This window comes from Meleagris gallopavo, chromosome 7 (assembly GCF_000146605.3).
Source record: "Meleagris gallopavo isolate NT-WF06-2002-E0010 breed Aviagen turkey brand Nicholas breeding stock chromosome 7, Turkey_5.1, whole genome shotgun sequence".
In the NCBI taxonomy this organism is placed as follows: Eukaryota; Metazoa; Chordata; class Aves; order Galliformes; family Phasianidae; genus Meleagris; species Meleagris gallopavo.
Genome location: NC_015017.2, coordinates 24156827 through 24184080, shown reverse-complemented (window position 1 = coordinate 24184080; position 27254 = coordinate 24156827). Strand labels below are relative to the sequence as shown.

The 27254-nt window shown below is 42.8% G+C and overlaps 1 protein-coding gene across 1 annotated transcript; it reads left to right on the top strand.

Moving 5' to 3' along the window:
* Positions 1 to 6: 6 nt before the first annotated feature.
* On the top strand, positions 7 to 27254 carry ESYT3 (extended synaptotagmin 3; the record flags this gene model as incomplete). Its single annotated transcript, XM_010713859.3, has 23 exons — positions 7 to 36; positions 4362 to 4403; positions 5234 to 5368; positions 5894 to 5970; positions 11039 to 11105; positions 11649 to 11738; positions 12545 to 12600; positions 14536 to 14656; positions 15628 to 15801; positions 16327 to 16409; positions 17383 to 17431; positions 18070 to 18159; positions 19029 to 19091; positions 19193 to 19261; positions 20465 to 20530; positions 21320 to 21406; positions 21726 to 21875; positions 22362 to 22804; positions 23397 to 23486; positions 23902 to 24033; positions 25481 to 25586; positions 26235 to 26284; positions 27166 to 27254. Coding segments are annotated over 23 exons (2307 nt in total), but the record flags the coding sequence as incomplete, so codon positions are not given.

Here is a 27254-nt window from a genome sequence, read left to right as displayed (position 1 = left end):
CGGCGGGGCCTGGCCGCCCGGCATCTGCCGGCGTGGGTGAGTGGGGCGGGCGGTGGGGACGGTAGCGCGGTTCCGAGTCCAGCTGGGAAAAGGGAGCGTTGAGCTGGAAGTTGTGCGATCGCTCGTGTAGTGTCCCGGAGAAATCTTTTTCCGAAGATGCGCTGTTCCGGCTGTTCTAGCTTAGCAGATGCTTTAGACAAAGTTTTCTCCGTTTTTCTCTTCTGCCGTTTGGAAAAAAGTAATACTTATATCTACGAGCACAACGCACTCTGCCTTTCTTGCTGGTGCGAAGCAGCCCCTGCTTGTTCCTCGTTGCCGGCCGTCCTCTAGGCTTTAAGGCGAGGAAGCATGACAGCCTGGCAGTGCTTTCCGTGCGGTACCGCTGGCTGGCTGCTCGGTGCCCGGCTGCCTAATAGAAAAAGGACCGACCGTGTCTCTTAGCCATTTGCTCAGCGTTCAAAAACATGCCGGAGGCTGGTAGGAAAACAAGGAGAGAGTGTGAAAGAGTTGTATCTGTCGGAGCGCTCCGTGAAGTCACTGACGGTCAGCGATGCGCTTTGCGCAGCCTGCTGCCCTCGGTGCGCCTTCCTGCGGCCGGCAGCTGCGCGCCCGTGGGATGGAGCTCCCAGCACGGGCTGTTTCCCACCAGCCGCAGGAGCCCGTCCCGCATGAAGGCTCTGCTGGTTCGCATCCACAGTGCTTAAAACCCTCCGGAGCAGCAGAGTGCACTGTGTTGGTTTTAGCATTTATCAGCGTTGCCGCATCTCCTCTTTTTGCTTTTCGTCGTTGATAAGTTCTGCTCAGCATCAGTTTGGCATTTGCTTGCATAAGTGAGCTTAAACTCGGTGCTTTTTTTATATTTCACTTTTAATTTTCCTTCTGTTCCCTCCCTCAGTTCGATTTTCTGCTTCTTTTCCCCCGTGTCAGTCCTGAAGGCTGTTCCTCACCTGCTGCCTATTCAGCTCATTGTCTGTGGTGTCATTTTTTTTTTTTAATCTTTCTTTTTTGCCCTCCAGCATTCAATTGTAACAGCTCTAAAAATGTCCCATCTGTTCTTCTCTCCTGACGTGCAGAGGTGGGAGCAGGAATAAAACTCAGGTGGGAGCGCGGGTTGAAGCTGCAGTGTAATCTTAGAAAAGGCACTGCTGGTGTGGAACGCTGGCAGCATCTTAGGGGAGAGGGAATGGGTAAATAGCTGTCCTGTCGGGTGTCCCATTGTACAGTGAAGATGATCCATTCGGGGAGGAGTTAAGACTGATTCCAGAGAGGTGGTGGATGCCTGGAGACACCCAAGGTCAGGCTGGACGGTGTTCTGAGCACCTGATGGAGCTGTAGGTGTCCCTGCTTATTGCAGGGGATTTGGATCAGATGGCCTTTAAAGGTCCCTTCTACTCAAACGGCTCTGTGACTCTATGATTCCACTTAGTGAAAAACAGTACTCTGCAAGAGCAGTGCAGGCTCAAGCTCTGTGCAGCATTGGGATCAGTTTTTAGGAGATGTGTTTGTATCACAGCCTTCCCTTTGGAGAAGACATGAGGGGGGTTTCCCTCGTCTACTCAACCATCTGTTCCAGGGAATTTGCAGGGTTATCTTCCAGCACCGGTATCTTGGCTGAAAGCAGATGGTGAGTTTGGAGTGGAAGCATTCCTGTGCTATACACTTACATGGGCAGGCTGTGCTTCCATAGGAAATCAGGCTGGAAATTGGCTTGTATTGAGCAGTCTGGTTCCAGTACATCGAGATGTCAAACCGCTTGCGTGAGAAGTTGTTGATATTAGAGGTAAAGAACAGCCTTTTTTTAAAGCGTGGTCTGCCAATTCCTTCTTCGTGCAAAAAGCTTTTTTAGGCATTCTTTCTTCACCCCTGCACTGGGAGCTGAGAAACCCGTCTCCTTAAAAACAAACAAACGAAGGAAACAACAAAAGACAAGCAACCTCTATGGAGACATTCCCGTGTTGCATTTGAATGGTGCTGTTGTCTCTCACGTGGGTTTTGCTATTGCTGTGCTCGTTGGTGTGGCCTGCTCCAGGGCAAGGTGGAGCCTTGCAGAAACCTACACTTCTCTTACTTGCTGGTAATCGGCCCTCGCTCCTATTTTTGATCTTCAAAGGTCTTTTCAAATGCTAAGTAATTTTTGAAGCACTCCTGAAATATTGGCAAGTAGCATGCCTGCTTTTGTAGGTGAGGAAAACTGATTTTTGATAGCATGACTTACTCAGGGTTATGGAGTAAGGTTTATTTTGGGACCATGTGAACTTGGCAGCTCTTGGTGGCTGGTTCTGGGCTTAGCAAGAAGTCCTTTGTGCTTCTCTTATCCGTGCTGTATCCATGGCAAACTTGGGAACACGATCCTGATCACAGAACCATGGAATAGCCTAGGCTGGAAGGGACCTTAAAGATCATCAGTCCTGCTGCAGTGATCCGAGGTGTGAAGCAGGTGTGTGACTCGTGGTGGCTGCTCTTTGGGATTTGCCCTGGGCTGTTCAGTTTAGATGTCCGTAGCTCAGTTTACTTTTGCTTTGCTTTATCTTAAGGTGAGTCCAGCTGGAACTTCCATCTCATGGTCGGTGCTCCTGGGTACTGCTGCAGCCTAATGGCCACTGGCCTCAATTCTAGGATACTTTTTACAGCTGCACCTCTGGTAGCTCTTGCTCCAGTGAATAATTCTAGCAAAGTGTTGGGGTTTGTATTGTACTCCATTTAATGGTGATGGGTCTCACAAGTGGGCTGTGACTTCCTTACTGGGATCTGGAGGCCTAAGTTGTGCCCTGAGTCCTGGTCTATTCTTTCTTTTGGGTCACATCCCCTCTTCTGTCTGGAAGGCCGTTTGAAGGATGGCTTGCCACACCGCTTCCATCTCTGCTTTGCTTTGCCTGTGACTGATCCAGGACAGTCCTGCAGATGCTGCAGAACACTGTGGGGCTTATTGGTGCATTGAAGTTGGGGACCAGCTGCCTTTGGGCCACCCCGTATTTGTGTGTGCTGGCACAGGGCCATCTGGTGGGAGATGGAGGGCTGGCAGGTGAAGTGGAGGTCCCTGGATTCACATCACCCTCCTTCTTGTGAAATGTCAGATGCGTTTTGTCAGAATTGATTGTCCTTTCTGGTGCAATATTCTCACTTTATCATGCAAATAAAGCTGGATAGGCTGATATTTCAGTGAGCTTGCATCTTATTTAATGGAAAAGTTGCTGTTCAGAGCATCAAAGGAAGTTGCTTGTAAACAATATGCCAATATCACTTTGATTTTTAAATAGAATAATTGGAGATCATTTGGAACATTATTTGAGCAAGAGAAACAGGTTCTGAAATCACACATCAGGCTAGAAAAAAAAGGCAAACTACTGTCAGTTCATAAAATCCTTTCATAGAATCACAGAATGGTTGGGTTGGAGGGGACTGTAGAGCCCACCCAGTCCCACCCCCCTGCCGTGGGCTGCTTGCCACTCAGCAGCTCAGGCTGCACAGGGCCTCATCCAACCTGGCCTTGATCATCTTCAGGGATGGGGCACCCACAGCGCCTTTGGACAGCTGTGCCTCATCACCCTGAGTGAAAAATTTCCTCCTAATATCTAAAGTTACTACAACTGGCCTCCGTTAGTTTAAAACCATTTCTCCTTGTCCTGTCATTATCTGCAAATGTCTGCTGTTTCATCCAAACATCCCTGCTGCTGAATTATACAAAAAGCCCTTGACTGAAGAGTGTAGCTCACAGCTCTTGTATATGGATATGTATATGGAGGTAATGCGTTGTCCTGCCCATCAGGCTAGATGATAGTGTAAGGAGTCCCTTTCTGTTGGAGTGTGTCTATAGAGCTGAGAAGCTGCCATCCTGTCCTTCCCTCCTGCAGTACCATCAGCCTGCAGCACTGGTGGAAAATACTACATCCAGAAGGATGAGTTTGTAGTAAGGCAGTTTGTGGACCTTTGCTCAAATTGGATGTCAGTTGAATTTTCCAGACAGGTTCTTGTTTTCCAGAGCACGGTGTCCTGATTAGGGTGAGCCCATGCAGGAAACAGAGCCCTCACATCTCATCATCTTGAAGGGAAGCAGCTTCTTGCGGCTTCCCATTGCATGACCAAGAGGGGTGAGAGATCTAATGCTGCTTCACGAGGAACAGGATATGACACTTGCTTTAATGACATAAACATGCCCAGAGGCGTACTGGTTCATCAACACGCCTGTCTGCTTTTGCCTTTTACAATTTAGTAGTTTTTCAGAGAAACAATAAATTATAAAAGTTGTGTGTATGAGAGCAGAGGGATCTCAGATTAGTACACTCTGTGGTATTTTTGGCATGTGACACGGTATACCAAAACAAATTGCATGTGGCATTCACTTTATTTTTCTCTGCCTCCAGGTCCATTTCCCTGATGTTGAGCGAGTGGAGTGGCTGAACAAGGTGAGGAGCTCCGAACTCCAGTCTGTGAGGCTGTGTGCTCTGAGCTGAATCCCAGCACAAACTCTAAGCCTAAGAAGATTAGTAAGTTACTACAACAAGGTTCAGTCTCAGCGACGTCTGTATTTAAGTTTTGGAGCTTCTGGAGTCTTGGTGAGAGCCAGATGTGTGCACCTGGCTGATGTAGATGTGATGAATTTGAGCACACGACTTCATTCTGAGATTTTAAAACCAAAAGTCCATGTGCACGTGTGTACACATGCATGTATGTCTGTGTGGCTGTATTATTATCTTAGCAAAAGCAGTAGTAGTTATTTCCTTTTGCCAGCGATGTTCTCTGAGCAGGTGCCCATCAGCAGTTAGAATCAGGCTCTCCCTGGAACTGGGCTCTGGAATACAAAGCAAACAGCTCAACTTACACCTTAGTAACTATCTTGTTTTTGTTTGAGAAACTTTCTTTTGAAGTAAAAGCTCACCTCTCTCCTCTCCAAATAACCTCTAGGGAACTTTGTGACCTTCCCAGTAATTAGAGACTGCTTTGCTTTAGAAACTTTAACCCTAGGATTTGCTGGCTCAGTCGATGTGGTTAGAAGCAGTCAACAGACTCCATGGGGTTGAAAACTCAGTATTCACTTCCTAAAGCAGTTTCCTTTTCTGAGGAACTGGTATGGATCTTTCCATAAAGAGTGGCTTAAGAGCACAAATGTGACTTTCTATTTGTTAAGAGCAGGCATGCATTAGTTGTCACGTGTTCTGTAATGTGCATCTATTTCTCAACTAAAGATGTACGAATGACACTTTATATAAGATATTTTGCTTTTGCTGTTCTGTAGGTCCTTGAACAGGCTTGGCCATACTTTGGGACAATCATGGAAAAAACATTCAAAGAAGTTGTGGAACCAAAAATTAGAGCAAAGAGTGTACATCTGAAAACATGCACCTTTACCAAGATCCAGTTTGGTGAGAAGGTAGTGTGAATGCTTTGCAACACTCGTACTTTGGTTTTCTGTAAAAAAACTTGGATGAAAAGGGGAGAGCATTTGTTTGGGACCCTGACGTTCAGCTCTTTAATAGCTCTGTGCATTTAATAGTTGGCGTTACAGTACTGCTGCCTCCTTTGTCCTTACTCACATTGACTTGAGCATCTTCACAGTGAAAGAAAGATGATAGAGGACACACATCTCTTGTCACTGTCAATGTCATGCAACTGGAAATAGGAAAAAGAAGCATGTCTGCGTTTCTTACAGAAGGAAGTTTCAGGGCTTCCTAAGACTTGTAGCATGAATCGCTCACAATCAGCTCTATATCTAGAGCTGTTCACATTAGGTCTTTAAAACAAAAACTTGTGTGCCTTACTCATGCTTTACATGCAGCTCTTCAAAGTCTTTGTTGAACAATACTGTAGTTGAACTGAGTGAAGTGGATAGGACTCTTCATTTGGACTTCATCTAATAGATAATAACTATATCATATCTCGTCTGTCTTTATTTCAGTGCCCTAGAATCAACGGAGTAAAAGTCTACACCAAAGAAATTGATAGACGACAAGTTATCCTAGACCTGCAGATATGGTAACATTGCATCGTTGATTCTGTCTTAATTCACTGTCTATCCAGCACGTGTGTGGTTTGTCATGCTGGACTGAACACATGGTTCTCTAACATCAGCATGGAGTTGCTTGCCTGATATCAGCCTAGAGTGATACGAGTGAATCAGTTCCCAGTTGGATGTTATTTGCAGAAGTGAGATGTTGTGCGTTAGCCTTTAAGCCAGAGCATGCCATTACCTGCACAGATACAGGTGTTACCTGTGCTGGCCTACCAGTGCTGTCATGAATGTGGAGTTGTGTCCCTTGTTTTTTCCATTCACAACAGAAAGAAGCGGACTGTTGGAACTGTATTTCTGTCAGTTGCACCCATGTAGTTTTTCTTCAGTCCAACCTCTCCAGTTCTTGCAGAACTACTTGCACTATTTATTTTTTAATTCTTTCCCCTAAATTAATCCTCTTGTTTTAATCACTATGTGCATGTGCCAGCCAGTGTACTTGCTTTTTTTTTTAAAATTAAAGCTGTTCTTTAGCAGAAAACTGTCTCTAACTCTATTAACAACAAAAAAAAAATTAGATACAACATTTGTTGATTCCTTCCAGGCTGATTTGAATGAGCTTGTGTGTTTCGTTAACATCGAGCAGAGCTAAACCCTCCTCTGGTTTTGTCTGGAGAATGGAATGAGTGGGGGAATTACCACTTGAATGCTGCTGTAGTTCTGTGGTGGGTGATTGGGCCACCCAATATAAATGTCTTTTCTTCATGGTAGTACCAGGAAAAAGCAGTGTAAAACTGCAGATTGTCTTGGCAGCAGCACAGGGCTGCTCAGAGCTGTGCTGCTGCTTCATATGGCAGTGGCATGGTAGCACTCCCGGGCCTTGGCAGGGCACTGTCTCTCCCTGCAAGACAACGTATTTCATTTTCAGCCATGTTGTACTTCAGCACAGCCTGCGAAGTGCTCTTTGTAACAGCCAGCCCAGTTTTAGGGCCTGTGGCAAATCAATCATGCTTTCCACACAGAGATCGAGGGTTTTGATGCCTTGAAGGCTCTGTGGGAGGTAGATACTGTTCTCTATTAAACTACTTCTCCAGGCTGCTTCTCCCACATACTCATTTTCACTGCCTTAACAATGAGCTGCAGAGGGATTCCCCCACCTCCTCATTCCTGTCCTTTTGGCAGACCCATCAGCATCTCCAGACTGGCCTCTCGCTTCTGTTCCTCCTTCTGACAGTAATTTAGCCTGAACTATCATCTGATAACCCAGGTATTTCGTGTATTCACACAAGAGCCTTCAGCATGCCTTGTCTCTCTGATGGGGAACTCTTCTCCTGGGCTGTTCTGAGGACTCAGTTTCTCCTATGTTAATATCCTAACTTCAGCTTTCTGCAAGTGAGCGAGGTGCTGTGTGTTGTACAGTTTCTGCAGGAGGTAGTGCATCACTTGCAAGAATGGTGAGAAGCAAATCCATGGGCAGTGGTGGTTATTTACCTGCTTTTTTCCAGGTTGCTAAAGGAACAATTTTGGGGTGTGTTTTTCCTTTTTCCTTTCTTTTTTCTCCTTTCCTTAATCAAAGAAATGGGCAACCTCTTCTTTTCTGGAGTGAGGCAAAGTCCCATTGCAAAACAGTCCCCCTTAGGTATGTGAATAGCTATGTGTGTCTGCACTAATGGCAGCTGGTGCTGGGAAAAGAGCTGGTTAGAGGAGATGGACTTGAGCTGCCCCAATGGGAGGCTGCAGCCCTTGGCACTACCTCTCCTTGCATGCTGGTGAGTCAGGTTTGGGTGGCTGGTTATACCCACAGCTGCCTGGCACGTGTGTCTGTGCAGTCTTGTCTCTGTGGCTGCTCACAGAGGGCTGATGTCTGTGTAAGAGGGTTCCATGAGAATTTCCACGTCATTGTGGCTACTGCTCAGATTAGAAATAAGCCTCAACAAAAGCAGGAACAGTGTGGATGCTCACAATCAAGATAGATGAGCATTATCTGTACTGATGTGGAAATGTGTCTGACCAACTCATTAGTGATCTCAGACACCTGTAGATTAGCTCATGGATTTGTATTTGTTCAGGCAGCCAATTTTGCTGGTGACAGTTCTTTTTTGCTGCTCTCTTCCCAATTAATGTTTGATGGGGGGCGTCACAATTTTTCTTAATCAGTGCTCCCAGCTCAATAATTAAAATTAAATTATGACTTCCCACTGATGAAGTGAAAGCACTTTGTTTTAATTATTTTCCAGGTGAAGGGTGCATGGGGATAAAGTTATATATCAGCGACCTCATTTTCATGTACAGAAGCCTTCTGAGCAGTGCTAACAGCAGAGCTCTCTATTCTCACCTGGCCCTGCTTCCTTTCTCATTTTCCCTCTAAGGGCAAAGGTGAGATATAAGTGGCTGGATCTGCCCGCAGAGCTGAGTCCTGGTGTAACACCTCAGGAGGATGGAGTAATTGCTGTGGTGTTGCTGTAGTGCACTTTGCAATGCTGAGACTGAATTCCCTTTTAGGTTTCGGACAAGTGTTGCTGTGTTGCAGTGAACATTATAGAACTGACGTGTCTGCATATTAGTAACATGACTCCTTGGTGTTTGACGGGCGTAATTTTGTGGGAGTTTCCTCACTAGTGAATCCACGTGAGCTGTTTGGCTCATCGCTGTCTGCAGTGCTGATTGGGATGGCCACAATTGGGAAGGCTGAGCTACTGCATCATAGCGGGTGTTGTTATGTTGTGGATGGCCTCTCTGCCCTGCTCTGGTGTTAAATAACCCTTTGTGTCGGGTAGCATCCAGAGATCTCAGCACACTCAGTAATTGTAACAGCGCAGGGACGTCTTGTGGCATCCTTCCCTGCCTTAAGCCTGTGGGATTACCATTGCATCTCAGGCTGGATGTTAGGAAAAATCTCTCCTCTGAAAGAGTGGTTAGGCATTGAATGGGCTATCCAGAAGGGTGGTGGAGTCACTGCCCCTGGAGGCGTTCAAGAAACATGTAGATATCTCACTGAGGGACATGGTTAGTGGGCACAGGGAGGATGGGTTGGTGGTTGGACCAGATATCTTAAAAAGTCTTTTCCAACCACAGCGATTCTATTTTCAACACTATGGGCCCAGCTTTTCCAGACGGATGCAGGTGAGATATAGATAAGCACGCTTCCACAAGCTTATCTTCAATCTTCACCCATAGCACAGGTGTGCTGTCCATACCTCCTTGTGCAGTAATATGATTTAGGACAGAAACAAGTTCTTTTTCCACCCCTGACATGTAGGCAAAGCATGGTCCTGTGGATGCCAGCAGAGGAGCTCAGCTCTATGTGCATATGAGCATCAAGGCTTGGAGCCCAACAGCTCAGCTCAGGCATTCTCTGTCTAGGGGAGAAGAGCAGAGAGCACAGCAAGCTTACACAGCAGAGGAGCATGTGAAATTATAAGCAACTCAAACTGGAAATGAGCAGCAGAACTAATGAGGAGTAGAACTAATGAGTAGAGTGCATCCTTCCTACTGGGCAGCCTGGTGTGGGAGTGGTTCCTGTATGAAGCAGACATGAGGGTGATTAAAGACTTGGGCTCTGATAAAAGGGGCAAAGGCAGTTTTGACATCTAGACTTGAAAACAAGATTGCACGTATTGACATGTTACAGGGGAAGGCAGATATCTAGAACAGGGTGGGAAGAGTTTTTGACTGTGAAGTGGTGTAAGGATTGTAAAATGAGACACCACTGGTGTTGTTTGCTGTGTTGGACACTGGCAACGGCTGAATTAAATCCTCTTGGGCTAATTAATGCAAATCATTTTTGGCTTCTCATTTAGACTTTATATTGACAAAGCTCTGTTAGGAACCAGTGTAATGAACTGCAAGATTATGTCAAAATTGTAGAGATTAAAACGTTAAAATAAGTTTTCTTAATTATATGTCTAGCCTGCAAGGAAGATTGTGTTAATTTTGACGTGGCCTGTGAGGTTGGTTACTGAAGAAATGAGAAACACTCTAACATTAAAGGCTTTAATCTGAGCATTATAAACTTCTTATATTCTGCTAAATGACTCTTAAAGAAAAATTCAGGAACTTTGTTTGCAGAAATGGAGACAAATTCAAGTTGTGCATTCTCGGCAAGATTTTTACTTTTTTGGGATGGAGGTGATCTGTCTATGTGCAAATGGCAGTGTGAATTAGTGGTAACTTTGTTGTTTGTCCGTCTGCCTGTGGTCAGAGCAAAAACAAATCTTCCTTTGATTGTGGGCTGAAGGTATGCACACAGGCAGCAAGCAATGTACGTTCACTTTGCTTTGGTACCTTCCATTCTGCTTTGCCTGCAGTATGTTTGTGTGTTTGCACCCAAAAAGAGCTATTTCTCAGAGGACTGGAAGGGAACTTGGTAGCTCTTAATTGTTTTCTGCCAGAGGCATCAACAGATCAGTAAGTTCTGCCCCAGGGGAGTGGCACTGCTTTTAGCATGAGATGATGTTTGTACTTTAAAGTCTAAGGTGATTTCCAAATTGTGAAAGTGCCACACTTGGCATTCGTTTTATTTAAGGCCTGATGTTCTCCATGACTAAGATCTCATTGTAAATCATTGATTTTTTTTATTCAGCTTCAGGGAAACCATATTATTTTTAGTGATGCATGTGTCCTTCAGATGGGCTTTTTGGCTGTGGGCAAGGGTGAAGTATAACATCCAGCACCCATTGGTGATGGTAAGATGGCTCAGGAGATGGGTCACCACATTGTGCTATGGGATCAGGGGAACAAGAGGGCTATTGCCATGGCTTTGAATTTCCAGTGAGCCAGTTGTTTCCCTGCTAGCAACAAGCGTGCCCCAACCAACTGCCATTCTTAAGAATGAGAAAGTAACCTTGAAACACAAATGTCAAACGCTTTGACATTTTGCAGGCAATCAATATCCTAGCTGACCGCAGGGTTTCTGTTGTGAGGATCTTACCCCTGCTTAATGTGCTCAACTTAACCTTTTCAGTTGCTTTTCAGTTTCTCTGCCTGGGGTGTGATGTTGCAATTGTTAAGCTCCTATCCTTTCTACTCTGTACAGCCCAAATTTGCTCACTGAACTATTGCAAACTGTGGAATAATGTGAGAACTTTCTTTCAGTTATGTAGGAGACTGCGAGATTCACATGGACATATCAAAATTTAATCTTGGGGTGAAAGGTGTACAGGTGAGTGCAGTTCTGCTCCTGGCTTGGGATGGATGATTTTATCTCCCTGTATTTTGGCTCGGGAAATAATGTCTTCCTTGCAGAGCACCTAAATATTATTTTAGCTTCTTAGCCCGAGTCTTAGACAGGTTCAGTGCTAGAGCATCAAGTGGGCCAGCTTCTGCCACTGGGGTTTGGAGGAGCTGCATGTTGGTAGAGGACTTCAAAAGAGAGAGTTCTGTTGGGGCATTTGTGACTGTTTTCTGTTAGGCCAACAGCTTGTTCTTACAGTGTTGAAAGCTAATAGGCAGATCACAGAAGCAGCAGTAGGACAGCATTACATGGCAGTCAGGATGGCAGAGAGACTCTGAAATTAGAAAACATTGCCTGGTATCAGTAACAATAGTCTGGGGGGAAAGGAGGTTATTGCTGTTAAATTCTAAGTAATTTGAAGTTATTTGAAGCAGGATTTTAAAATATATTTACTTCATTGAAAAACTGAGTTTTGAAACTGTACCCTGAGCATATCTTCAAAGGGTTTTCCATGATCTGTTGTATTTGCAGTTGTATGGGACTTTGCGAGTGATACTGGAACCTCTTCTCACTGATGCCCCTTTCATTGGAGCAGTGACCTTGTTTTTTATGCAGAAACCGGTGAGTCAGAAGGGATCTGTGCTCTGCAGCCTTCTCGGCTCTGGGACAGTTTTAATATATGGATTGGCTTGTGGTGAATGCCACAAGCTGTCCATCCCTGGTAACCCAGCCTGCATAACTCTGAATATCATGCAATGCAGGTGTTTGAACAGCAAATTTCTGATTACTAAATGCTCATCTTCAATTCCAAGGGGAAGGAAATGTGTTTGTCCCACTCTCTTGCAGTAGTGCCTAAAGACTTGTTTGCTTCCGCCTGAGAAGGGGAGGAATTTCCAATGGTGACAGCACAGGAACCATTTCACAGGCTTTTAGATGTATTTAAAATCATCCCAGTCATGGATTTTATGTGTAGTAGCATTGTTTTCATTCATGAAAAACTTGATTTCTCTTCGTACAATAAACAAGAGATTCCTGGAATCTGTGTTGCTGTAAATCACTGCCTGAGAGCACAGGCCAACCTCCAAGTGAAAGGGTGAGAAAACAACTTCAAAGTGTAGGGAGAGCTGCCAGATTTACTATGCATGACCTTGGGGCATCTGCCAATGGCCACTGCCAAGGGCTGACTGCTGTGTTCTCCTGTGCTTGCAGGATAAGCCCCAGTGACCCCTTAATTTCAGGTAGGACAGGTGAGGGAATTGCTATCAGCTGTTGATTTTAACGTATAAATGCAGTCATTTACTACTGCAGGTATGGCCTTTTTTAAACAGCCAGCTCTGTTTTAGAAGCATTTGCTTCTCCTTTAAAGTCAGCATTTGTCCTGAAATAATTTTTAATGGTCCTGTATCATTTCTCTGCCTTTGTTGTAGCACTTGGAATTCAACTGGGCAGGCATGAGCAACCTCCTGGATGTCCCAGGGATTAAGTGAGTGTCTGTTTTGTTTCATTTTTTTGAAAAGCCTTTGGGAATTGGGAAAGCTTTTTCCAGCAATCAGAAGTTGTTCTCAAGAGTGATATGTAAAAGTTGTTATGCTGATATGCCATCATCCTATCTGGCTGTGGGGTTGGCAAACCCTGAGTAGGGTGCTCTTGCATCATGTCGAAATTGATGTAATCACTTCACTTTGGGATTTTTTAGGGTGACAGTAGGCCACTGTAGTTTGGAAAAAAAACAAGCTTTTCTGTTTCTACGTGGCAGTTACTTATAAAGATAGTTGAGCAGATCTGAGTATTGGTTATCTGTGCTTAAGTTTGGTTACCATACAGTGGAAAAAGTTCAGGTGTCACAGAGCTGCAGCCCTCTGGCAAACTGAAATCTAGTCCGTGATAGTGAAAACTGCAGCATATTCAAAGGAGAAATATTCTTGTATTTCAAGAAACCCAACTGTTCCCCAGTGCCTCTTGGGTTGACCTTGTAAATAAGGCTTGCACAGTAAGGGTGAAAATCTCATCAGTTTTCAATACTGTAAGCTTTAATCTGCCCCACCAGATTGGAGATCCACTTTTTCCTTATTTTTCAGTGTAAGGAGAAAACTCTGTTGACAGGAACAAAATGCACAGTGGTTAATCAGCCACTGCCTTTCCCTCTGTAAAAGTGAATGCAGGCAATAATGTTCTGCTTTCTTCCACCACATGCTTTGCAGACTTATACTCAGCCACAGGAAGAGGCTGATTGCTTTAGGTGCCAGTTTATGCAATAAAGGATCTCTGAAGACTTTTGATGTTGAGTGAGAGGAAGGGCTTTTTTCTTAATTTGATGCCAGAGTGGCTTTTTGCCCTGAAGTTTGCCCTGAGAGCTCCAGTTTTTATCAGAGGAATTTATCTGCTCTTTTCTAATGCAACTTTCCTTAATCCTTACAGAGAAAAAGTATGTAGGTGTTCCTGCCTACAACCTCTCATATTATTAAATACAAATTTGGTGTCCTAGATCTTCACTCTCTGGTTCTCTCACAGGGATTTGAACATAGAAAACCTTGCTCGTTCATCGACACAGCACATGAAAGCTATGAGCAAATCGTGTCTGCTGTGAACAGGCTAAAATGCAGGTTGAGTAAGAGCTCTCCCTGTCTTTATTCTCCTGCTTAAGAGACCAAAGATGCTGCACACAGGTATTTGTCTTCACAAACTAGCTGTGTGTAGTTTGGTGCTGTACCTTCAGATTCGAGATGGGATAGTTTGTCACCTTGCCACAGGGAGGATTTTGTCAGGAAGTCCTATGCTCTGGCCAGGAGCCTTCAGGTTTCTGGTTGTGCACAGGGAGTGGGGAGAGGCCATTTCTTCTTTATGAATCCAGCTCCTTCTATGAACTGCGACAATTTCATTGCGTGGTCCTCCCCTGAGAAGTTGCCTTACAAGCACTAGATTTATCAAGGGAGCAAAAGACTTCCAGATGCTTGGTGCAGCCAGATTTCCCTCTTACTGTTGTCTTCTGCTTCTTCTGAGTTGTAGGAGTAGGTTCAAGTCCTCTCATAATCACCCAGAGGGTACAGAAGGTTTGTGATAGCCGTGTACTCCTTGCTCAGAAGAAGCAGGTTGAATCAGTTGTCCCTGCCATACAAACATGGGAATTCCGACTAAAGAATTTTAAACTGGAAAGCTAAAAAGGAGTAAGTGTTAGATTAGACTGGAAAGTTCCCTAGACTCCAAAATGGACAGCACCCTCAGTTCAGACAGTCTCCAGTGTAGTGAAGGTCCATCCAGTTACCTGAAATGAGATTTCCCTTCTTAATGCGAAATACATCAGGAGAGCGAATCTCAACTTTTGTTTGGTTCTATGCCTTATTTTTTCTTTCTGACTGGGCGTGTGATTGGTTGTAGAGATTTGTGGTTTTTTTTTTTTCCTTTTTCCTCCGTCCTGCAGCGTAATGTCTGATTCGCTGATTCAAGATTACATTGCTGCACGGCTAGTTCTGCCAAACAGGATCACGGTGCCTTTGAAGAAGAACATGAGCATTGCCCAGTTGAGGTTCCCTATCCCACACGTGAGTTTTCTTTTTTCATCGAGGATGTTATTCTGCCTGAATGTGCATTTGCTGTAGTGCAAGTGCATGTACACCTATGTGTTGGGTTCCTGCACATCCGGTTCTCAGCAGCCGTTTCAACTTGGATCATAGCCTTTCTGTAGGCAGTATTTCAGAAATACACAAGTAAATATTGGCTAGCTCTTTATTTTTGATGGGTGGGAAGTGCTTATATGTGGCATAAGAAGTCTGCTTAGACATTGAGACATTTACCAATTTAAACCAGTAGTCTCATTAGAATACCACAGGTCTTCAATTAGAGAAAGGAAATACATGATCCACAAGTGACAGGCTACTTATTTTCTTTAGTAATTCCCTGAACAGGTGTAAACACAGAGCTCAGAGGATGACATCTGTATATTAAAGAAAAGAACTGGGGAAAAAATCCTAAACCAGTAAACCCAACCCTAATCTCTGAAATATCTGATACATCCACATCTCTGGTCTTCTCCTTCTGTTGAATACCTAAGATATTAATTAATGAAGACATTAATGAATGACTAAGGGCTGCTTCCTGTTGCAAACTTGCATCACTAATTTGAATTTGAATGACCACTCTGCAGTAAAATAAAAACCTATCGTTGGCTGCTTAGTTTCTCTTTAAATTGGTGGAAATTGATCTTGATTCCACTATCAATTTGATTGTGATGTATGTTCTTGTGTATATTTGTATGTTTCTGATTTTAAAATAAATTGAAGACTATTTCCTACCTAGCTATCTGGATGGGATTGTGAATCTGTGCAAGTTCTGCCCCATGGTAAATGATAGGAAAAGTGATTGTTTTATCACATACTGTCTCAAAATGTATATCTTTGCAAACCTGTCATTCTGACTAACCTTACTGCCTGAAATAACATGCTACCTCCTAAAACTGTTATAATTATCCAGATATCACATTTTCATGACTGATTTTATGTCTTTTCCTATCCAGGGAGTAATAAGGGTTCATCTGTTAGAAGCTGAAAACCTTGTCCAGAAAGATAATTTCCTTGGTGCAATCAGGGGGAAGTCTGACCCATATGCTCTTCTTCGGCTTGGCACGGTGCAGTATCGAAGCAAGACAATTTCCAGAGATCTTAATCCCATCTGGAATGAGACATTTGAGGTACTGAACCTTTTGATCTTTCCATCTCTAGGATGCACAGCTGTTTACATCCTCGTACTTGGAGGACCTTCTCTTACCTGACTGCAGTGGAGCAGGTGGAATTCCTTGTTGCTTCATTGATGAGGCATTCCTGTCCCTTAAACAAGTCAAATTTACATTGCAAACATGAAATGGCACTGAAGGTTGATCTGATTTACATATGTGGGTGTTTGGAGGAGATGCAAAGCATTGCTTTAAATATCAATCAGTGCAGCAGTCTGATTGTGCAAGTGTCTTCTACTCTAGAATTGGTTTTACTTTGTATATGGGATGTTTGTAGTTTTCTAATTTTGTGAGCAAAATCAACTGGTGGGTTTAATTTTAATTCAAAACCAAGCAAACTTGTTTTAAGATGTTCTCATCACAATCAGTTGTATTTGTTACATGATCAGCCACAAAACAGCAGGGAATGTCCTTCATAAGTTACAGAACTGTGAACCTATGTGAGTGCTTTTTATTTTTAATCAATACCTGCTTCTTCTCCAGTTTGTTGTTCATGAAGTGCTGGGTCAGGACTTAGAAGTGGACTTGTATGATGCAGATCCAGATAAAGATGACTTCATGGGCAGGTAAATAAATGAGATTTTCTTCTCGTTGCTCTCTGAAGGGATGTAGTGATCTGACAGGTCTGCTGAGCTGATTTGAGAAAACAGTTCTGAAGATTAAGTCCTTTACTTCTTCATAGCTTTAGTCCTAGTTAAGTGCAGTCTAACTTGAATGCTTTCTCTTTGTTCTGGTCAGGTTTTGTTGCAGTTTTGTAATGGAGAAATATCCTCATAGTAACATTTGCTATCCATTTTCCATACAGAAAGTGCAAATATGAAATGATTGGCAGCCAGGAAACTGCCCTCATCATATTGGATGACAGACAGGAGAGGGGCACTGCTTCTTAAGCTATGGTTATCTCAAGTGGAACAGCTTTGGTGACGTTCTGTGGATAATATTAGCACTTAGGGAAAGGCAGGGTTGGACATGATTTCCTTCCAACTGAGTGTATCAGATCTTGCTTCTTAGGACTTGCTGCTGTGTTTGTATTTATTTGATTTTAAATAAATAAAACCCCAAAGAAACAAAGAAAACAATCCAGGCCTTGCACAGTTATGGTAATCTCTGAAGTAGAACACCCAACTAATTCACATAGGAAGCTTAATGTTGAAGGAGTATACTTGCTCTGTCTGAATATTGACATCAAGTTATTAGCTCCTAGTACAACTAGCTATGAACAGGGTGGATGGTGGGCTCGCACTCTTGCAGAAAATCTTTGGAAGCCATTAAAAGTGATGATTACAGGACTCGAGGCCTATTTAAATTATATTTTAGTTTTGGAAGCATTTCAAGAGGGAGAAGGTACTGTAGAACTCTGTGTTCCGCTGTGTGCCAACAGATGAAGTGTGGAAATTGCTCTTTGGGACAGATTTGGTTGTGGCTTTTTACTTAGTAGTTGTGGTTTCTTTCTTTTATTTTTTTTTCCCATTTGTCCACTAATCGACAGTACGCTGTGTGCCTGAACATTCACTGAAACATTTGCTTTTTGTCTTCCAGCTTGCTTATAAGCCTGCTGGATATAAAGAATGACAAAACTGTTGATGAGGTAAAGATCACAGCTTGTTTTTCAATGTGGTTGTGTTGTATACTTACAGGTATTCATTCATGCTCTGCTTATGGTACTGCATTGTTTGTGTGCTTGAAGCTTCCCTGCTTAATTGCGCTGCGGTGTTTTCTTTTTGTGAAGTTTTCTTCGCCCAGAAAACTTGAAGTAGCCATTACAGTTGTTGTTAGCAGTCAATCTAGCAACCTCAGACAGCCCTGAGCTTATGCTGAACCAGCAGTGGAGTATCTTGTGTTAACAGCATGTACCCTGTGTCTATCACTAACTCCTCTGAGGCCACAGATGAGTTTGGTGAAGCAGTCTGATTGCTGAGGGAACAAATAATCAGGTCTTACTGTGGCTCATTCTGCAGCTCAGTGTTCTGCAAACAGTTCCAGACTGCCTACCTCATGCTGCTGCTGCTACAGATATGGGCACTGCATGTTTGTGGAAATCTTGCTCTCAGTGAGCGGCTCGTGTTCCCAAGTAGATGGACATTCTGCAATGTATATATCAAAAATACAAGTTAAGAAACTTGAAGTATAATTCATATTGTTTATTGTATTTAAGTCCCAGAGGCTGAAATACATAGAAATTATCCTGTCTCAGTTTTCAAGTTGCTTTTTATTGTCTCCACTTAGTGGTTTCCTTTAAGCAAGACAACAAGTGGACACTTGCACTTAAAGCTGGAGTGGCTTTCACTAGTAAATGACCAAGAAAAGCTACATGAGGTGAGTATGCTTAAAGGATCCAGATACTTTGATGCCTGTCCAGTGATCAACAAAGATGGATGTGAAATTGGGAACCTCAGGCAAACGCATGGGATTTTATTTTGTCTAACAAAGTGTAGACATGTTGGTGGTTTGGTTGATTTGGTTTCTCCTGGGGAGGGAGGTATTTACTTGCCTCAGATCCCATGGTAATACAGCAGCAACTAAAATCTGTCAGCTCTTTTTACTTAAATTAGCAAAGCTTTGTTTGGCTGACTGCAGAGTGACCTCTCACAGTTCTCTCCTTTGATTATTTTTCCCTTTCCTCTTCATCTAAAACCTATGTAGGATCCCAGCACTGTACACCTGTACTAGTCACAGCCAAATACCAGCATACTTGGGAGGGCCATCGTTACAAATGCTGTCATATTCAGTTTGCAGAATTCCTTGGATGCATCTTCCAAGGTCGCTGCTTTCTTCATAGTTAACCAAAAAGTATTTGAGTTCCATTGAGATGAATAACATTTCATTTTTCTCCAGGTTTTATTCTACTGATGCCAAATTAGTGATGACAATGTATAGAGTTGAGCACGGGCTAAGATGACTTGCTGTGCTGGGGAATCTGACCAGTTCTGCACTAGATAAACTGAAGGTCATTAAGTGTGATGAACAGTAAAGACCTGGGCCTTTTCTTACTGGTCTGCTTAAAACCATCATGCTGTAGGGTAGTGGCTTGTGCTCCTCTAAATTCCAAGTTTAAGGAGAAAGGCAAAGAGCTACTTAGCTTACAGAAGCTTTCCTTTGAATTTATCTTGTGCTGTACATTGTCCTTGGTGAATGATCATACCTACTTTGTGTTTTGTTTTCTTCTGTGCTCCTGGCCTTGGCAGGATAAGAAGGGCCTATCTACAGCAATTCTGATAGTCTACTTGGACAGCGCTTTCAACCTTCCAGTAAGTACAAACCACATGCAGACAGCCTTCACTCCCACCCCCCCTTTTTAAAAAAAAAGCACACAAATTAATTGTTTTAAAATACTCTTTTACTAATTCAGAAAAACCACTTTGAGTATTCAAATGGTGAATGTGGAGCAAAGAAGATCAGAAATAACAAGTACCTCAAGGTAAAATTTGTTCTTCCTCCATGCTTTCAAAACCACCTTCTGGATTATATTGTATCATAGCAACAGAAAGTAGCTGTTGTTACAAAGAAATAATCATTCCACTGTCAGAATCTGTGAGCGCTGGTTCAAGGTTGGGATTGAGAAGCCTTGCACTAATAAAAGGTGATCAAATGGGGAATGCAGCACAGAAATATTTGATTGTGTGTGACATTGTATTGTTTATACATTGGAGAATGAAAGCCTCCAACATCAGAAGTCATGCTATCCTTCATGCTGCTGCAAGGGTTCTTCCCATCCCAAGCTGTTTCATTTTGCCCTACTAGGAGTAGAAGGATGGGAGACCAAACCACCAGATTCCTTCTCTCTGTGTTTTAACCTCTGAATCCTCAGAGATTTGGAAGTCATTTTGTCATTCATGCCTCCCCTCTAGGTTACTTTTTAACTCCCTAAATACTGGATCTTGCTGCTGTGGTGAAAACTGCAGATGTAGGAAAGAATGTCTTTCTCCCTGTTTTCTTGAACAAGCCACACACAGCCACAGTTGTGAGCAGTGAATGAAGCTTCCCTTCCTTTCTAAATATGTTCTTTACATGAGTTACCTGTGTTGTGATACACATGGCATATGATAATCCTTAATTCTGAATTTTGTTGTATATACTTTTTTTTTTGTTTTGGTTTGGTTTGTTGTTTTTTTGTTTTTTTAGTGGCAAGACCATCTCCTTGGTTTTGGTAAAGCCTCTGTAGCATTAGAAGGAGCATAGTACTCGAGGTTCAGTATTGATAATTCTGGGAAGGAATTTGTGCCTGGTTCTATAGGCTCTCTTCTAGCTGCTGTGAAACATGTCCTGAGCCTAAGAAACCAATTCTAAGAGCCCTGTTTTCATCACAGAATGATGAAAACTCCTCACTGGCCAACGAGCCTTCAACACTTCTGTACATATTCCTTTGCAGCTTCTAATAAACATTTAGTTGCTCACCTATTGAAACCTAAACACATAGAACTCTGGCTTAAATGTAATCTCTTGATGCCAGAGAGGTAAAGTGCTGTGTTATGGCTGGAGTGATGCTCTTCAGATGTCCTACATATGAAAACTATTGCCAGCTTTCCAGTCATGTATTTCAAGTAAAAGTAGTGCTTTGATACTGCTTTCTGTAATCTATAAATTGTTTCTTCTTTTTTTTTCTTCTTGTATTAAACGGCAGAAGACAGAACGAGAACCTTCCTCCTTTGTCCTGCTCACAGTAGGAAGCAAGACTCAAAAAAGCAAGGTAAGTTTGACTCTTCTGCTTTCCTTAAATACCACCTATTTTTCAGGTTACAAACTCCAACTAGCTTCTAGAACTGCCACCTTTTTTCCTTGTTTTTGTCCACCCAGAAATTGGGTTCTCCTTGCTTTTTTACCTCTTTTGGTTTTCAGTTTTCTCTGCCACACTTCCTGCCTCCTCCTAGCCAGGTCAGACTTCCAGCTTCCCCCGCTCCTTTCCTCCTGCTGCCAGCACTTGTCACCTGGTAGAAGCAACTGTTGTATTGAGCAGCCTCAAGCAGAGCCCCATGGGTGTGCTCCTTTATCTTTTAAGTGGATGGCACTGGACCTGTAGCCTCCCACTCTTCCTACAAGCTCTACATCCATCAGACTGCCCCTCCTACCTTTCTTATCCTTCCTTGCTGTCATGCTGCAGGTTTGGAAGCTGGCTCTGAGTGTCTTTGCACTGGAAGCATTGCTCTGTCTCTCTGGGTAGAGAAGTGGGAGGAAGGGAGCAGTGCCTAGCTGCAGGTGAGGCAAGCTACTGGTCCAGCCAACACCAACTGGAGCCAACCACAGCTCACCTGACTTGTTCTGCAGCATTTCCACATCTCTCAGAGCTTGTTCTGGTTTTGCCAGAGGTTCCACTTGTGCACACTTCTGATATGGGAGTTTCACTCTCTTTGTATAGCTGGGATGTAGCATAAAATAGATAAATATATCACTGCGATCCTCTCTAGTGATCAATGCCGCAGTATTCTTTGTTGCTCACAGACCGCATTAAAACATATATGCCATAATCATCTTCTTGCAGACCTGCAATTTCAGCAAAGATCCCAAGTGGGGCCAGGCTTTCACCTTCTTTGTCCACAGCGCTCATTCCCAGTCACTGCATGTTGAGGTGAGAGAAAAGCCCTTCCTTTGGAAACCTTTCATAGTGGATGTGATTTTGGTGCAGGTTCTTTTTGTCTGCATTTACTGGGGTCCTTCTACTTAAAAGGTGGATGGAGTACCTGTTGTTGCATGGACAGTTCTCTGTTAGGGGATGCTGGTAGCTACCTTTGTGCTAGGGTCAAGTAATTAATAATATCTTGGTACAAAACAAGGGATATTTGTGAAGTAAATAAGCTTATTTTGATCTGTATGGAATGCCTTCTTGTTTTGCTGTTCCTTGTAGTGTGCTTTCCAGTTTGTCACCTAATAAAACCTTTATTTTCTAGATAAAAGACAAGGATCAGGATAGTTCTCTGGGAACATCGGTGGTATGTCTCTCCCACTTACTTAAGGACCCAAACATGACTCTGGATCAGAGATTTCAGCTGGACCATTCCAGTTCAGACAGCTTCATTAAGATTAAGCTTGTGCTGCGAGTAAGTTGTTTGCTGTTTTCACTTGCTTTCCCAGCAGAAGCTTCCAAATCTAGTCAAGCAAAAGATGAAATGCAGGAGAGAAGAAATGCAATTTTGCTTCACAAGTGAGTAGAAGGTAGAAGTGTGACAAGATCCTTAGATGCAATTGATGGTGGAGATGTGAGCTCTGCCTTGAGGCTTCCCAAAGCTTAGTGCAGCAGCATTGCCAAGGACCTTCTCATGATGTTAAAGAGTGGAACTGAGAAGATCTGATTTGGGAAATCAAAACAGCACAGCAGCGAGAGGCTCTAGTGCTTAAGGATGGTTTTCTCACAGTGTTTAGACAAGTAAATACACAGTGTGACTAAGGAAGAGAATGCCATAGCTAGTTCCATAGCCTTCTTTCATCTCTAAATGCAGTCTCCTGCTTTCTAAGTAGTGTTGTGATGAAACTTAACACCAGCGTTTCGGCAGCAGTGCTCATTTTTTCTCCCTGGTGATTTTTAGGCCTTGAATGTTGAGGAACCTGATCCACAGAGAGTCAAGACTGGTGTCAGTGCCTCAAAGAAAGGTCCCATGCATGTCATGGAGAACGGTGGAAACCAGCAGGAGTTTGTCACCCCACCAAAACCAGAAGTCTCAAAAGTACCTCCTGTGAGCAAAGACACTGCTGTGCAGGAATCTCAGCCAAAAAAAGACAAGAGTGAAGACTTGGACACGAGTGATAGTTCAGCAATGCCTGCAGCAAGTGAAACTGTTGCCAGTCTTGATGAGACAGAGAGTGACCAAGATCTGGAGCATCGCGTGCCATCAGCATTGCACACCAGGGCAGCAGTAGTGCCCATGTTGCCGGTTGTAGAAGAACTGAGGCTTGCACCCAGTGTTACTTCACTGGGTTCTCTGCCTTCCTCTTGCTTTGAACTCAGTAGCAGCAATCTGGACCTTCATAAGTAGGTGGTTCTTTTCTTGAGAAAGTTTGTTTTTATAAATGTGTCTTGCATACATGTGAATTCAAGGCTGCAGAATCAGCTTAATCTAATAGTTTGTGACTGGTAAATTTTTTAGCTCTGAGCAGGACTTCATTTCTAAATCATTGCCAAGCCATTTTAAAATAATGTTTTGAATTTGAAACCGCTTTGGAAACATGCAGAGTAAGATGTAGAAAAGATCCCATTTTGCCTATGTAAGCATCCATTAGTATGCAGACAACATACAAAGCACATGCTGATGTGTGCTTTGCTGCTCCATCTACAGCAGGCCAATTGGGTGCTCTTTTCTGGCTACTTATATTTTGGGTCTGAGGACGAGGCTCTGTGCAGAAGGCAGACAGAACTGGCACCAACAGAAGTTGTTTCTGTGCATCCTCTGTGGTCCAACTGCCATAAGATGTCATAAAAGAGGAGCAGTGCACTGAGAATTGGTTCTAGTTGAAAATGCATCACCAACTTGTGGAGCTCGTGCGTTGTTTCATGCTGCAAGGTTTCTGCGTATGATCTATTAGATATCTGTATTTAAAGCTTTTGCTGTGTACCTGTCTTACAGCGGGACGGAAATGCCTCTGGGAGAGATTCAGCTCACAGTGCGCTATGCTTCCATACGGCAGAGCCTTGTTGTGCTGGTGAATGGCTGCAGGTAATGCTGGCAATTGCTTGCCTCTATATGCATGGAAGAGGTAAGGAGCTCTCTGAGCTTGTGTCAGGAAAGCTGGAGCAGAACCACATGAAGCATAAGCTGCCTGGCCAAGGTGAACTGACTGTTGAGAACTGACACATGTCTTGGGATGTCTGAAGGAAATTTAAGTGTCATGACAAGGACTGACACCTCTGACTGGTGTTGTAAATGCCAGTTTAGGAACCCATGAGTTCAGTAGTGGAATTTATCTTCTCATCCATAAGATTTTAATTTGCTTATGTTTCAGCTCCCGTGATAAATGCTTTTAGCTCATGAATCCATGAAGGGTGGGTCTGATTTTAAGACAGACAGGGGATTAAAATGCAGACAGTGGGAGAAGCTGCTTTGCTTGTCAACACTGTTTTTCTTTTAACAGAAACTTAATACCCTCTTCCAATCGTGGAGTGGATCCATATGTCCGTATATATCTGCTTCCAGATAGAAGATGGACAAGTAGGAAGAAGACTTCCGTTAAGAAAAAAACTCTGAACCCCCAGTATGATGAAAAGTAAGAAAACGTTGATTATAATTCATGAATTGTTTTACAATCTCTGTGAAGTGCAAGGGCTCACATAAGGTGTGCACCTGTTGCACTTGAACTATTGGTTTGTGAACATTTGCAGGTCTTGGGGGAGAAATGGCACTGCATCTGTGGTGTGCAAGTCCTTAAAATGGACTTTACTCTGCATGCCATACTGTCACGTCTTCCCTCCTCCTTTCCTGACCTTAGCAGATGCACACTGCACTTTTTTCTTTGCACACAGACATTCCCTTCAACATATTTAACTCCATGTCACAGGCAATCTTTCCATGTGAGTGCCTCCCATAGCCAACTTCTCTGTTCATACTTCTTTGCCTGACATGTCATCTGATGTCTTTTCAAAAGTCAAAGGCAAGCATATACAAAGCATTTTGAGACAGATGGATGTCATCACTGAGTGCTGCTGGGAGCAACTTAATGTGTTGCCACCTCTTTGCTGATAGCTGACACTTCTGCAGGTTTGCCACTGAAGAGGAATGTGTTCTGTATAAAACTAATGGCAGTAGACTGAATTAGAAGTAGAGTTTGTCTGAGAGACAATTCTAGTCCAGTATGTAAATGAAGGTACTTGAATGTGATCCTGGATAATTCAGTCTGTTCTCATGAGCTGTACAGACTTAGTGCCAGCACTGGTGTTGGGAGCAGGATCTTCCTCCTCATCCCTAGTATTGGCATGTCCTGTACATTTTCAATTAAGTGTAATAGGTTGAGCAACACTTAGCTCCAAAACATATTACCTGTTTTACAACTCTGACTTGAGGAGGAACTATTCAGGTGGGCAGAGCCTGAATGATTTAACATGGACAGAATTGACATGACATTTGATGATGTGTGCCAGAGCCATGAGTCAGAGCCATTAAGAATTTAATTGCTACAGGTTTATTTCTTTGTCTTCTCTTAATGTGGTATAAGCCTACTTTGTAAACTTGGGGGATTGGCATAGCTATTTCCTCTGAGTAATAAAAGTTGCATGGAAAACATGCTGATCTCCCATGAAGGGTAAAAACGGTTGTTAAACAGCATTTCATCATGGATGCACGCTTTCCTTCATCCCCCTGGCATGGTCTGACCAGCAGGCTGTCATGGAAGAAGCTGGCTTGGAAGAAATTTCTTACAATGTTAATAAAACCTAAATTATTGCCTTTTTTGTTCCATGGGGAGTGGAGTTGGCTGTGTTCATTTGTGTTTTGTAGTCAGCCCTCAAACTCTGCTAAAGCTGTGGTTGGCACCAGTGTTCTCAAGGCTTATAATGGACAGTAAAACTTTTTCAAACTTTGGGTGTGATTCATTGGATGTGAACGTTGTTGCATGAAGCTGTGTTCCTTCTCTTTTAAAACTGCTGTATTTCAACCACTGATACTTATAGGACTTCAGTTTTTGACTTAAGTCACTCCTTTCAAAACTTTACTTTCAGGTTTGAATTTTTTGAATCTTTGGAAGAAGTCAAGAGAAGGACACTGGATGTTGCAGTGAAAAACAGCAAGCCATTCATTTCACAGGAAAAAAAGGAGCTGGGAAAAGTAAGTTTAATCAAGTTATGCTACTGGTTTAAATAGAGTTGCAGAGTTTGAGAGAATCCTGTAATCCTGAACTGCAACTCTGGTAGCTAAATCTGAATAATAGAACTAGCAACCTGGAAACAACTTTAGTCTGAAATTGGGCTTTATCACCTTGGAATCTCACGTGGGCTCATGTAATTGATAGGCAATGCTGCTTCATTTCAAAGGAGCCATCCTGAAATTGAAATGTGTTTCTTGGGATGTCCAGCTGTCTGTTTGGGGAATAGCTCCAATAGTGCAAATGTGGAGCTGAGAGAAAGGTCATTAAAACCCAGAATTTGCCAACAGTGCCTGAATTTTTCTGTGACTAGCAAACATGAATCCTGTGTTCAGTGACAGATTGTTCAGTGACAGATAAATCTCCAAGCAGTGCTGTTAAGAAACTGAGTTTTAGTGTTAATGCTAACTAAATGCCTTTATCCTGGGAATGCATGAGTCTCATCTCCCTTGAGCCTCAGCTGTAGCCTTAGAGCTTGAAAGTTGATGTGGAAGAGTGCTAACTTAGCTCATCAACATGTACATCATTTATATAAATATATATTTAAAAAATTATATATATATAAAAGATATATGTATATATATATACAAATAAAAATTTATTTTTTAAAGGTGCGGATTGATTTGTCACAGGAGGATTTAATCAAGGGTTTTACACAGTGGTAAGTTTGTTTCATCTTTTAACCTCCTGCTAATAATGGCTTTGTTGAGAGATTGTGTGAGTGTTGTTGGGGTGATGGCAGAGAAGCTGTGTCTTTTGGTAAGCAACAATAATGTTTTACCTGCAAGTGCAGGACGAACTTGAATTAATCTGGTAGTTTTATCTAAGTTTTTTGTTAAGCTGGTTAATAGCATGATACCTATCCTGTGAAACAGTTTTAATAAGAGGCCTCCTTGTCAATTATTCTGTCTTCAGCATATTTGAAATTACATAAAAACCACTGGGTTACATAAATAAAGAATTATGTTTATTAAAGTAAATTTGCAACAAATAACTTGGATAAAGATCTTAGCTAAATTAATACTCTGATCAGCAATATATATGTATGATAAAAAGCTAATTACAAAGCATTTTTTAGAAGCTATTTTAATAAGCCACTCACATTTCTGCTTGTATGTTCATTGTGGTTCAGACGTCAACCTTAAGTATTGGTCTGAGGCAAAGATTAAGAACCATTTCTTTTTTCTCCTTCTCAATCTCAGGTTAATGGCAGTCATTCTTCCTTCATCCTTCAGTGAAGGAGGTGGAGGAATGCAATGAGTGTAGCCCAGCAGCTTCCCAGTAGTGTGGTCAGCAGTGTAGGGAAACCAAGTTCCCCATGCCCAGCTTCTGTGTGTCTCATGGAAGTATATAGCAATTATGGCAGTAGGAGAAAAATGACTCATCCAGAGTTCCTGGTAAAGGGCTGAAGTTTGAGGCCATCTCTGAAGCCTCCTTTGCCATCCTCCTGCCTACAAGCAATAAAGCAGTCCAAGTTCTCTGTTATGACAGTTTAAACTCTTTAAAGAAAGTCTTAAACTGCTTCCTGTATCTGTCTTGCAGGTATGAACTGACAAGAAGTAGACGCAAGAAAAATTGATTTCTTCTCATGTACATAAGTTATTAATTTTTAAGCTTTGTATTGACTGTAC